This window comes from Puma concolor, chromosome A1 (genome assembly GCF_028749965.1).
Source record: "Puma concolor isolate L17-30 chromosome A1, mPumCon1.1.hap2, whole genome shotgun sequence".
Lineage (NCBI taxonomy): Eukaryota > Metazoa > Chordata > Mammalia > Carnivora > Felidae > Puma > Puma concolor.
Window position 1 is genome coordinate 96371433 of NC_141667.1, and position 12496 is coordinate 96383928.

Genomic DNA, 12496 nt, shown 5'->3' on the forward strand with positions numbered 1-12496 from the left:
TCTGGGCAGTCATCTGAAAACCTTCTCGAAAGGATTCACCAGTGTAGATGCTGTTATGAACATTTGTGACTCATGGGAAGGGGTCAAAGTATCAACATTACCCAGTTTGGGAGAAGTTAATTTCAGCCCTCATGGATGATTTTGAGGGGTTCAGGGCTTCAGTACAGGACATAACTACAGATGTGATGCAGATAGCAAGATAACTCGAATTAGAAGTGGAGCTGGAGATGTAACTGAATTGCTACCATCTCATGATAAAACTTGAACAGATGAGCACTTGCTTCTTATGGATGAGCAAAGAAAGTGGTTCCTTGAGATGATATCTACTCCCATTGAAGATGCTGTGAAGATTACTGAAATGACACCAAAGATTTAGAATATTACATAAACTTAGTTGATAAAGACCCTCCACCAGCAAAAAGATTATGATGTGCTGAAAGCTCAAATGATGGTTAACATTTTTTAGCAATAAAGAATTTTAAAATTAAGGTATGTAAGTTGTTTTTTAGACACAATGCTATCACAGCTTAATAGAAAACAGTATAGTATGAACATAACTTTTATGTGCACTGGGAAGTCAAAAAATTCAAATTTGACTTGCTTTATTGTGATATTTGCTTTATGCCACATTATCTCTGAGTTAATGGCTATAGTGATATGCATTGTAGTTCAGTGTTTAAAACCCTTGCTCGGCTGCTTCTGGTCAGTTTCACACATGCACAGCTTGGGACTGGTCCCAGGATTTTATACACAAATTTGGAGGTTCACTTCCTATGATCTTTACCCACATTCTCTGGTTCCAAGATCCTCCTCCTTGGTCTTCTGGTAGGTCAGGGCTTTCGGCCTCCCTTAACCATTCCCAGTATTCCACCCAGCAGTCTGATTGTCTGCCACCACTGCACCAGTGGGTAGAGAGGGGTGATGCTGTTTTGCTGTCTCTAGCTTGGTGTAGGGCAAGGTTCCCTCACAGGGTTTACACATGGTGAGGAGGGTGTGTGTGTGCGTGCGCGCATGTGCGCGCATGCTGCTTTTCTGTAGCTCTCTAGGAATAAGGCAAGTAAATTCAAAAGGTCTGTCTCATGGCCCCAACTCCTTTTTTCCTGTTTTTTTTTTTTTTTTGACTAGAGAGAGCAAAACTTACTTGGATTCTGTGCCACCTGGCAGTTCCTGTTTTCCTGTGTCTATAATGATTCCTTTTTGTTTGGGAGTTGTCTAGCTTCCTAAATCTGTGGAGTAATGTCTTTCATCGGTTTTCAAAAGTTTATATTTAAAAATATTTGTTGAGGGGTGCCTGGGTGGCTCATTCAGTTAAGCGTCCAACTTTGGCTCAAGTCATGATCTTACAGCTAATGGGTTTGAGCTCAGCCATTGGGCTCTGTGCTAACAGCTTCAGATTCTGTGTCTCCATCTCTCTGCCCCTCCCCTGCTTGTGTTCTCTCTCAAAATTAAACATTAAAAACTTTTTTTAACATTTATTCATTTTTGAAAGAGAGACACAGAGCGCAAACAGGGGAGGGCTAGAGAGAGAGGGAGACACAGAATCTGAAGCAGGCTCCAGGCTCCAAGTGGTCAGCACTGAGCCTGATGCAGGGCTCTAACTCACAGACCGCGAGATCATGACCTGAGCTGAAGTTGGCCACTTAACCCACTTAGCCACCCAGGTGCCCCTAAAAAAAATGTTTTTAAGTATTTGTTGTGTCCTATTCTCCTGTCTCCTGAAGCTAGTTAAGCATATATTATGACTTCTCACTACCTGCTGTATATGTTTCTTTCCATCTTTCCAACTTGTCTTTCCAGGCTGCACCTCTGGAGAATTTTTCCTACTTTAAATCCTTACTTATAAATTTTCCCCAGTGGCTGTATTCTATCCTACCATTAAACCTACTTAATTAGAGCTTTAGAGTTTTTATATATTCTTGCAACATGTGTATTCAGTGTTTTCCCAAATTAGCTCCATCACTTTTTATGGTGTCCCATTCCCTACAGGTACCTCACACCTATTTTTTAAACACAGAAATCAGGAATCTAATACCTAAAGGAGTTTTTCATTATTTCTACTAGTTCTTGGCTCTGGAGTCATTTCTTTACATGACTACTTGTTTAACTGTGTGTTAGTAAATATTATACTTGAAAAGTAATTTGAGGCCTGCAATGAAGTTACTTTGCTATGGAGAAGATTTACATTTTTATTCCTTCTGCAGAGTGGAACACCTTAAAGCAAGTTAAATGCTTAAGAGTTTGGATGATGTAGGCAATTCTAAACTTGGCTACAGTTTTATAATACTTTGTACTTCTGGTTCATCCTTATCCCAAGGCTAAAACCCTTTGGGGTTGGTGTGTCTCAGCCTTGTGGGGAAGTTCCCATTAGGTTCATGATTTTGATTAGATGCACAACCTTGTGTGGCTCTTGAACTTTGATATTTACCCCCCCTCACCCCGTAAGTTTGTCTCAAATAGGACCACATGCCAACTTCTCTTTTTCTCTTTCCTCTTGAACATTCCTGTCTAATCTCTTGATGCTTTAAGAAGAGTTTTGTATTTTAATCACCTTAGGTTTTCAGCAGAAGAATGGATCTAAGTATCCCAGCATGCAATTCCCAGAAACAGGAAGTTTCCCACAACTCCATCTTTGTTCCTATATGGCCAAACCCTATTCTATTGGTATTCTCTGCACATAGCACATCCTACTTGTGGCATGTAATCCATAAATGTTGCTAGGAAATATGCTTTATTCTATCAACAGTTAATCACTTTTAGCAATTTTTGTGTATAGCTGCTCAAAAATATTATATTAGTTATCTAATAGTACTTGCTGCATATAACAAATCACCAGAAAATTTAGCACCAGAAAAATTTATAATCTTACAGTTTCTGAGGTTCAGGAATCAGAGAATGGCTTATTTTGGTGGTTATCATGAGGTCACAACCTTTTGGCTGTGACTGCAATTTGAAGGCTTGACTGGGGTTGTAGGATCCACTTCCACTCATTTGGCTGTTGGCTTCAGTTCTTTGTCAAATGGGCCTCCCCATGGTGCTACCCATGCCTGGCACCTGGCTTCCCCAAGAATGAGTGATCTAACAGACAGGAAGGGAGGCACAGAGCAAAGAAGAAAGGATAGAAAAAAAAAAAAGGAGGAAAGGAAGAGTGGGAAGAAATGCACCAAAGATAGAAGGGATAGTTTTTCACAACAGTCTTAGAAATAACATCCCAACCCTTCTGCCATATTCTATTGGTCGCAAAGACCAACATTGTTATGTGGGAGGGACTACACAAGGGTATGAATATCAGGAGGTAGGGATCACTGGGGGTTATATTGGAGGCTGGGAAGCACTGTATTTTACCAAAAGAAAAAGAAAACCTTTATTATATTCAGAGGTTCATAATAAAGCACTTAAGTTAGACCTACTTCTTCATTTGTATAAAGCATGAAAAATATGGTTGTAATTTTATCAGTGCAGATGCACAAAGTATTTCCTAAAAAGTGTTAAATATTAAATTGTTCCAAGCTTAATACAAAAGAAAGAATAAAAGATTTGAAACTACAAAAATCTGATGTGAAAAGAAAATGTCAATTATATAGCAAAAGATAAATTTAGATGGCAAGGCTTGGTGTCTTAAAAAAATAAAAATTTTAAATATAGCTCAAATAAAAAATAACCTTGCAAGTGTTTTAGTAATAAAAAAATTGTTATGAGAAAAATAGTCCTCCCACTGAAACATATGGTCATAATTCCAGTAAGAGGATTTTGTCTTTCTGCAATTAATAAGCTTTTATCAATAGTGGTTTGAGAAGGAACAAAACCTTTAAAATTCTAAATATGAACCTCATAACTCAAAGTAATTGAGGAAGTGAATGTGTTCTTCAGGATAAATACCATGGTACATTTTTTTTTTTGTACAAAAAATGAAAAGAGGAAAAAAATACATGTATCTATTTGTATTTGCTGCTACTACACCTAAACTGTGGGAAGATACATATGAAATGGGACTCCTGGGTGGCTCAGTTGGTTAAGCGGCTGACTTCGGCTCAGGTCATGATCTCACAGTTCATGGGTTCAAGCTCTGTGTCAGGCTCTGTGCTGACAGCTCGGAGCCTGGAAGCTGCTTTGGATTCTGTGTCTCCCCCTCTCTCTGCCCCTCCCCCACTCATGCTCTCTCTCAAAAATAAATAAAACATTAAAAAAATTTAAAAAAAAGAAACTAATAAAAATGATTACTTGTTGAGATTGGAGGGTAAGAAGAACAAGGTAGACACGTGGAAGGTAAATTTTACATTGATAAGTTTCTTTTTAATGTTTATTTTTCTTTTTGACGGAGAGAGAGAGACACAGACAGAGAGCAAGGCGGGGGGGGGGGGGGGGGGGGCGGAGGGGGGGAGGGGCAGAGAGAGAGGGAGACACAGGATCCGAAGCAGGGTGCAGGCTCTGAGTTGTCAGCACACAGCCCAGCATGGGGCTCAAACCCATGAATTGCAAGATCATGACCTGAGCTAAAATTGAATGCTTAACTGACTGAACCACCCAGATGACCCTACAATGATAAGTTTTGTATATTATTCTGATTTTTGAATCATGTATGTGTGTCTGTGTAAATATATATATAATATATAAATATCTATGAAACTTTTTAAATTTTTTAATGTTTATTTGGGGGGGGAGAATGAGTGGGGGAGGGGCAGCGAAGGGGAAAGAGAGAGAGAATCCCAAGCAGGCTCTGCACTGCCTGATGTAAGGCTTGAACTCACAATCCATGAGATCATGACCTGAGCCAAAATCAGAAGTTGGACATTCAACCAACTGAGCCACCCAGGCACCCCTGAAATATATTTTTTTAATCACAAAGAAAAAAATTAAAACCTAAGATGGTTTTGTAGGTTTCTGGTTTATTTCAGGATATTTTCTTTTAAAATAGGAGTCAAGTTATCAAAGTTATACTTGCTACTAAAAAAAGGAAAGTTCTGTTCTTATAAAACAATATTTGAATCTAGGCTATTATAAATTTAGGCAGTTGAGATACCATAGTCAGGCTACTGCTTTTATGATTAAATCAGAAGGTGAGATATTCATACAAGAGAAGGTCCAGTCTTTCTATATATTACCTACTTTTCAGATTTTTATCTCTTACCTGGCCGAGTTTAATGCCCACTATCTAACAAGTTCTCAGGTAACCTTCTCCTTATTGGTATAGCCATCCTCCTGGGTTGTTTTCCAACCATGTAGTCAAGATTCATATCTCTATTATAGCAATTAATTTTACTTTGTTAATTATCTGCTTCACATATTCAGTTCCATTAGGGACAGAAATATTTTATTCATCTGTCAACCAGTGAAGCCTAATAAAGTGCTCTGCACATAGCAAGTATATAGACACAAAGTTTGTTTGGTGGCTGCATAGAACAAGTGGGCTAGATTTTACTTCATATTTCAAAATTCAGAGAAAAAGAGCAATACTAAAAGGCGTAAGACCAAAAACAGATCAGTGCAGACCGAATACAAAGAACCATTCTATTTCTTCACCTTTAAAAAAATTAAAATTTCAAAATTAAGTACCAATGTGAAGAACATGACCAAATAAGTAACAATGGCATTCAGAAACATATTGTACAGCTACAAAGAACACTTCAAAATGTACCTCCAAAGGCACATTATTCCAATTTTTATTAAATGTAGAGACTTTATGAAAACAAATCCAAATCCTATCCTATCCTATATCATGGGAAGCACCCTGCACCAAATTGTTATTTTAAAGTAATTTCAGTATTCATAGACTGTGCAACTACTTATACTGCAAAATAAACACACAGTATATACAGAAAACATAAACTGAGTTTGATATGCAATTGTTTTTATCCTATACCATTTCAATAAATTTCACAGGTTACTTTGTGTTGCCTTTTTATTTAATAGCTGCAACATTTTACATTGCTTATCAAGTAGCTACTTCCAGGAGACTGATAATCTCCTTCATAGGATGTCTTTGGCTAGTACTACAGATGTGATTCAGTAGGAACCATATGACCAATGGAGTAAAATTCTCAGTCTCTCCTAGCCTGAGACTCAGATCCTGAGTTATAACCCTGACTTGGTCTTCATAAGTATTTTTCTTACATCAGGGTTATTTAGTGTTGAGATGCTTCATAAGTCTTTTTTCTTACATCAGGGTTATTTAGTGTAGTTTTCTTTTTTCTTGAAATATACAATGAGTGTTTTGATACAAAAACATATACCACATAAGAATAAAAAAAAACATGAAAATAATGATTATATTCTATATAATGTAAATTATAGGACTAACTAAAATATCCCCTTTACTTTTTTTTTTTTTTTTAACACAAAGTACTTCTTACAATTTTGCTGTTTGAAGAGGAAAGTTCTGTAACAGTTTCAAACACACAGAATTTAACTTAGGTTAATATCCTGTTATAAAAAATAACTACCATATAGAGAATATAAAATATGCAAAAGTAATTAGTTCATTAAAATGTATATTTAGTACATTGGTGTCACTGAAAATATGCAGACTTGCCAAGAAAGTTCTAAGGTTTAAAGGAGAAGTTAAAAAAAACCTGTTTCAGGCTTCATTTATTGCTACATAATGACTACTTCAAAGGTCATATGGCCTGTTGTCCATCACTCTTAGAAGTGGTAAATACAGTGGGGTATATTTTGGAAGGAAAGGAGAAAACATAATGCACTGCAATATAAAAATATTACCTATTTATAAATTATTAAAGACTTATAAAACATATACTGAATCACGTTTTTGCTATAAAACAATGTATTTAAATATATAAGCACAAAATTCTGAAGCACCCACAATTATTTTAAGAATACCCATTTAATAAAGAAAACCATATATATATATATATATATATATATATATATATAAAATAATTTGAGAAGAAAAAAGGCAAAATTCTGATTTTGATCCAAATAATCAGAGTTTATCTAATCATGGAGGTAGGTCTCCACTCCAATTATACAAATACCTTATCTGCCTTATTCAAAGAATTATAAGACTAAGATCTGGAAACTGTGCCACTGAAATTCATTTTTAACAGACTCTAGAAGCCAGCAATGTAACTGGCATATGTAACAGCTATTTCCCTCATAAGGTTACATCTGAAAAGAGCCTTCATTAAAATCATTCTTGGCATAAAGAGGTATACATAAGTGCAGATACTTTGGCTTTGCATTTAAATAACACAGTAAATGCTACAAATTTATTAAAGACAGAAAAAATCTTTGTCTTTATAGAACTTGTGTTAAGTCAGAGCTTCAAAAACTGTGGGTCTCTTAAATTTTTAGAGATTTAAATATTGTGCTAATGATTTAAAAAGATCATTTCCTACCTAAAAAGCAAAACTTACATGTTTCAAACAGCAAATCTTTACTTTTAGTGTCTGTGGCATTTCAGTTTTAGTGGATTTAGTTTTAACAAATTAGTTTGTAATATATAATATTACTCATATCTTTCACTAAAAAAGATTTTCTATAATGAAAAATACTAATTCTATTTCTAATGGTAAACTAGTAGAGCTGGAGGTCCCACCATGGAGTACAGGGATTAGAGCACTATCAAGATCATTTAAATAATGCTGAGGAAGAAGTCGGCCATCAGATCCTGCCTGAAATTCAACCTGGAAAAAAAAAATCTTGATAAGTCAACCCTAGAAAGTAAGCAATCTTGCTTAACTCAGCAGATGAATATAAACTATTATAAAATATCAGTTTAAGCATGTTAAGAAAATACTTGATAAATACTTCATAAACTAATGTTTCACATCTCCTATATATTCTTTTATCTGCTACATAAGTTGTAAGTGTCTTTCCCATAGACATCATGAAAATTGTTTAAATACCACTACTTCATACTTTAGGTTTCTTCTCAATGCACATGTAAACACACTAGAGAACTAAGGTTTTAAATAATTACCAACATGACTTATAAATAAAAACCTATGGTATTAAAAAAAATCTACTTAAAATTATTTTGAATCTGTTGTTGCAAAAATATTTAATATTTGAATTTAATGTTGCTGGTGAAAATTACATTTTAATACATTTGACTAAAAAAAATAATTGGGCTACTGAAACAAATAATTACCAGATGCTTACTTGAAAAAGGAATTTTTAATAGTAAGATCAAAGTAGAAGTTCTTTCCAAAAGAACTAGGAGTATAACACATCCTGACTGAAGAAAAGCAAACCCTCAGTATATGAACTCATTCATGTTTAGATTAACCATTCTAGAAGAACTTGCTTTAAAATTGATTATACTGGATGTTGGAAACAGAAATGCACATTAAAATAATACTGGAGTATCATTTTTTACCTATAAAATTGGTAAAAGTCAAAAATTTGATTACATACTGCTTTGATAAAGATTTGGGGGAAGAACTCTCTCACACAAATTGTGGTAGTAACCTCTGTCTGAGACAATATGGTAATATCTATTGAGTACAAACTTACACCTGGCAATTCTACTCTAAGAATGTTATATACTCACACTTATGCAGAAGCAAAATATTGTGGATAACCTAAATGTCAATCAGTACATAAAAACTAGTTAAATAAATTATGGTACATTTATATAAGAAATGACTACTATGCAACTGTTAAAAAGAATATGTAGTCATATGAAATATCTCTAAAACATAGATTGAAAGAGCAAGGTTAAAAAATAAGAGTAAAAGGAGGAATAAAAAGGATTTATATACTTATTTGCTTGTACATGCAAAAATTCATAAAGACTACATAGAAATGGTTAACATTGATTGCATGACCAGGAATGGAGGATGAAGAAGAGTATGGAGATAGACTATAGGGGTTGGGAGTCAAGAGTGGGAAGGAGATCTTTCCAGGGCTATTATCTTATACAACTCTACTGGGAACCATTTACATTATAACCTGGAGTTAATATCTCTAGGGGCTACCCATTACATGGACTACAACATGAATATTGCTCTCTGGAAATGTTTGAAAAGATGGTCCTATTATACACGCTTGTGAGACAACAGAATATATATATCATTCTCTGCCCCTGGTTTCTGGTATAGAGCTCCTGACACCCTAGTAATTATATATATATATATATATATATATACACACACACACACACACACACACACACACACACACACGTATGTGTATATATATATATTCACACATTTTTTTTTTAATTTGTTTGTTTTGAGAGATAGAGCTCAAGCTGGGGAGGGGCAGAGAGAGAGAGTGAGAGAGAATCCCAAGAAGGCTCCATGCTGTCAATGCAGAGCCCAAGGCGGGACTCCATCCCACCATGAAATCATGACCTGCTCCAAGATCAAGAGTTGGACACTTAACCGACTGAGCCACTCAGGCACCTCTACCCTTGTAATTTCTTAATTGATAAGAACACTGTTAAGTGTCTCTTGTTCTCATATTTGTATTTCACACTGTCTGTGACACAGGGCTCCTAAAACCCTTATACATTCCTAAGTGATAAGAGCACTAGGCGTATCTTTTACTCTAATGAAGTGACTCTGGGTGGGTTCCTGAATGGGGACTGGTCACCAGAAAGACCAAGCCATAATTAGAAGCTTTAGATTTTTCAGCTCTACCCTTAACTGTCCAGAGAGGGGAGAGGGGCTAAAAATGGCATTACTATTTGATCCTACCAACATAAGAAAGCCTCCATAAAATCCCACTAGTGGGGAGTTTAGAGAGCTTTAGGCTGGCTAATACAGCCACACTAGGAGGGTGACATACCCCAACTTCACTGGGACAGACGTGCCTATGCTTGAGAACCTCCCAGACCTCACCCTATGTCTTCATCTGTGTATATCCTTTAATAAACTGGTAAACATAAGTGTTTCCCTGAATTCTGTGAGCCACTCTAGGAAATTAATTAAAACCAAGGAGGAGGTTGTTAGAATTTCTGATCTATAGCTGGTTGTTCAGAAACAGAACGGACAACCTGGGCTTATGATTAGCATCTGAAGGGGTGTGCATCTGAAGGGGTGTGGGGGAACAGTCTTGTAGGAATGAACCCTTAACCTATGGGATCTGATGCTCTCTCTCTGGGTATATAGTGTCAAAATTGAGTTGAATTTCTGGATATCCTGCTGGAGTCTGAGAACCACTTGCTGGTGGGTGTAGTTTCTCTACATATCTGGTGACCAGAAGTGTCAGAAATGAAGAATTTTGTGTGAGTAGTAAAGGAGACTCACAGGAAGGAAAGACACATTAGAGAAAAACATAGGAAAGAAAAGACTAAGGTTTTCCTTTTTTTTTAACATTTTTAGACTTCTGTAATTTTAAATCATGTGAACAAAGTCAGAATTTAAAAAATTAAAAACCTACTTATCAAGTAGGACTGCTATGGTGCAGAGATCAGCAAACTATGGCCCGTGGGCCAACCTGGCCCACCAGTTATTTTGTAAACAAACTTTCATTGGAACACAGTGAACTCATTAGTTTATATACGGTCTATGGCTGCTTTTGCACTATAATGGCAGGACTGAATAGTTAGTTGTAAAAGCCGTCAGCCCACAATGCCTAAGGTATTTACTGTCTCACCTTTTACATAAAAGTTTGCTGACCACTGTTGTAGAGAGTTAAAGATGATAATGTACATGCAATGTGTAGTACACATTGATGTTCAACAAATTTTAGTTCTCTTCATTTGTCCCAAATAAAAGGTTAAAGAAAAAACTTTTGATTATTTAATATATGATACATTCATTTCAAAAATACATTACCAAAAAATGCCTCACCATATCAGTATCAGTGGAAACTCTGAGACCAATTTTATTCATCCCATTACTCTTCAGAGTTTTCAGGTGAGGACATAGTGCAGCACTACAAGCCATGGCTATTTCTTTTGCAAACTGATAACGAGTTGCTGAAATAGATAAATCCTGGTCCTTTAGAAAGTAGAACACCTGAAATGTATTTAATTAGGAAACAAGTCATGATTAAGATTAAAAGTAGCTTGAAAAATACAACTGCTATTTTCAATTCAACTTTATTAATAAAATTCCAGTGTTAGTGCCATGGAATTCACAAGTTAAAAGCATTATCTATATATACACACATTAGTAAGTAGTAAGTAGTAAGAGCTTAAAACCAAAGATTCTGGAATATGGCAAGACTTAGCTATTTTAACCTAAAATTAACCTGTGGCAACAAAAACCCTGTTAATTCAGTTTAGAGAAGGGTACCAATGAGTCCACCCTATAAGATCACCTTCCTGTAAGGATCTTAATGAAGTTAAAAATCATACAAAGAAATAATATTCTATAGTTTCTATGTCCTCTATAGTTTCTCTGTAAAATCACAGAGAATACCTAAGAAACGAGTAACACTGATTGCCTGACCCAGGAGGTAGAGTGAGGGAGAATATGGACATAGACTAAGGGGTTGAGAATCTATAATTCCATATCCTCTTAGTTTAAAGTTGGAACATGCAAAAATAATTTTCCATTGTGAATGCTGATTATAAACTGATATTTATAAAATATTTTATTTTTTATAAAATAAGAGAAGAATGAAAATAATACAGTCAAATAACATATTACTATACAAAGATGGCAATGCTGCCAAAACTTAACTATGAGCCGGCAGGGAGTACAGGCAGTACCATACAAAGCCTGAAATAATCTTATGGAAATCCAAATCTGGTATATTGAAGGCAGTCTGGGATGAAAATATGTGTGTGTTTCAACATGTAATATAAAAAGTGTTAATAAGCTGCAATGAGAAATCTCCCAAGTTAAAAAAAAAAAAAAACCATATCCAAACACAACATATAAAGGGAAGGAATCTTCTTTCTCAGTTACCTCAGTACACTTTACAGTCTTCTCATCAGTTTCAAAATCTGCTTCCAGTTTTATTTTTTCACTTGGAAATCCTTGTAATGATATTCCATCCACCGAACTAATAACACTAACAGAATAAAACATAATATGGTAGTATTATTAGTACCAAAATGCTTTCTATGAAATGAGTCATTAGATTTGAATAAGGAGAAAATATATGAAAACTATAAATTTATAGCAGTAAGATAGCTCATTACATACAAATATTTAAATAATATTTACAAATAATTAAAACATTTACCAAGATTTCTTGATTGTGTAGCAAATTATATCTACTCTTTCATATGCCCAATACAGACCTGAGGTTTAAAATGCCTTAGTCTCCTAAAAGAAAAGCTGTCTGAGGAATTTCAATAACTTGGTTTTGGAATCCTTCAGCATTAGCCCTCTCTTTCCATCTTTACTATAGACCCTTTAGCCAATCTCCAAAATAGCAAGAAAATGGATAACTGAAAGGAAGGAGTGGCAGTAATATTCTATATGGCCTCTAATGTATATATTATTAAATTCAGTTATTGTATTTATGGTGAATCAACATAAAAAAGAATAAACACTCAAAGGGTATCCTTTACTTACTTCACAAAAATAGGTACCAAACAACAGAAAAAATATGTTGCCTTTTTCAACCTTGGTAT

At 35.1% G+C, this 12496-nt stretch overlaps 1 protein-coding gene and 1 long non-coding RNA gene across 5 annotated transcripts in view; one reads left to right on the plus strand and one right to left on the minus strand.

Moving 5' to 3' along the window:
- Nucleotides 1-12496, plus strand: part of LOC147584312 (uncharacterized) — a 38467-nt gene that overhangs the window by 12564 nt on the left and 13407 nt on the right. The window lies entirely within an intron of this gene.
- Nucleotides 4864-12496, minus strand: part of ZFYVE16 (zinc finger FYVE-type containing 16) — a 53594-nt gene continuing 45961 nt past the window's right edge. For all 4 annotated transcript variants that reach the window (XM_025924263.2, XM_086697844.1, XM_086697819.1 and 1 more), the window contains 3 exons: nucleotides 11823-11928; nucleotides 10758-10925; nucleotides 4864-7640 (listed from right to left, as the gene is read on the minus strand). In XM_025924263.2, coding sequence (XP_025780048.1) covers nucleotides 7479-7640; nucleotides 10758-10925; nucleotides 11823-11928 — 436 coding nt within the window. In that variant the 3' untranslated portion in view covers nucleotides 4864-7478. The remainder of the gene's footprint in view (nucleotides 7641-10757; nucleotides 10926-11822; nucleotides 11929-12496) is intronic.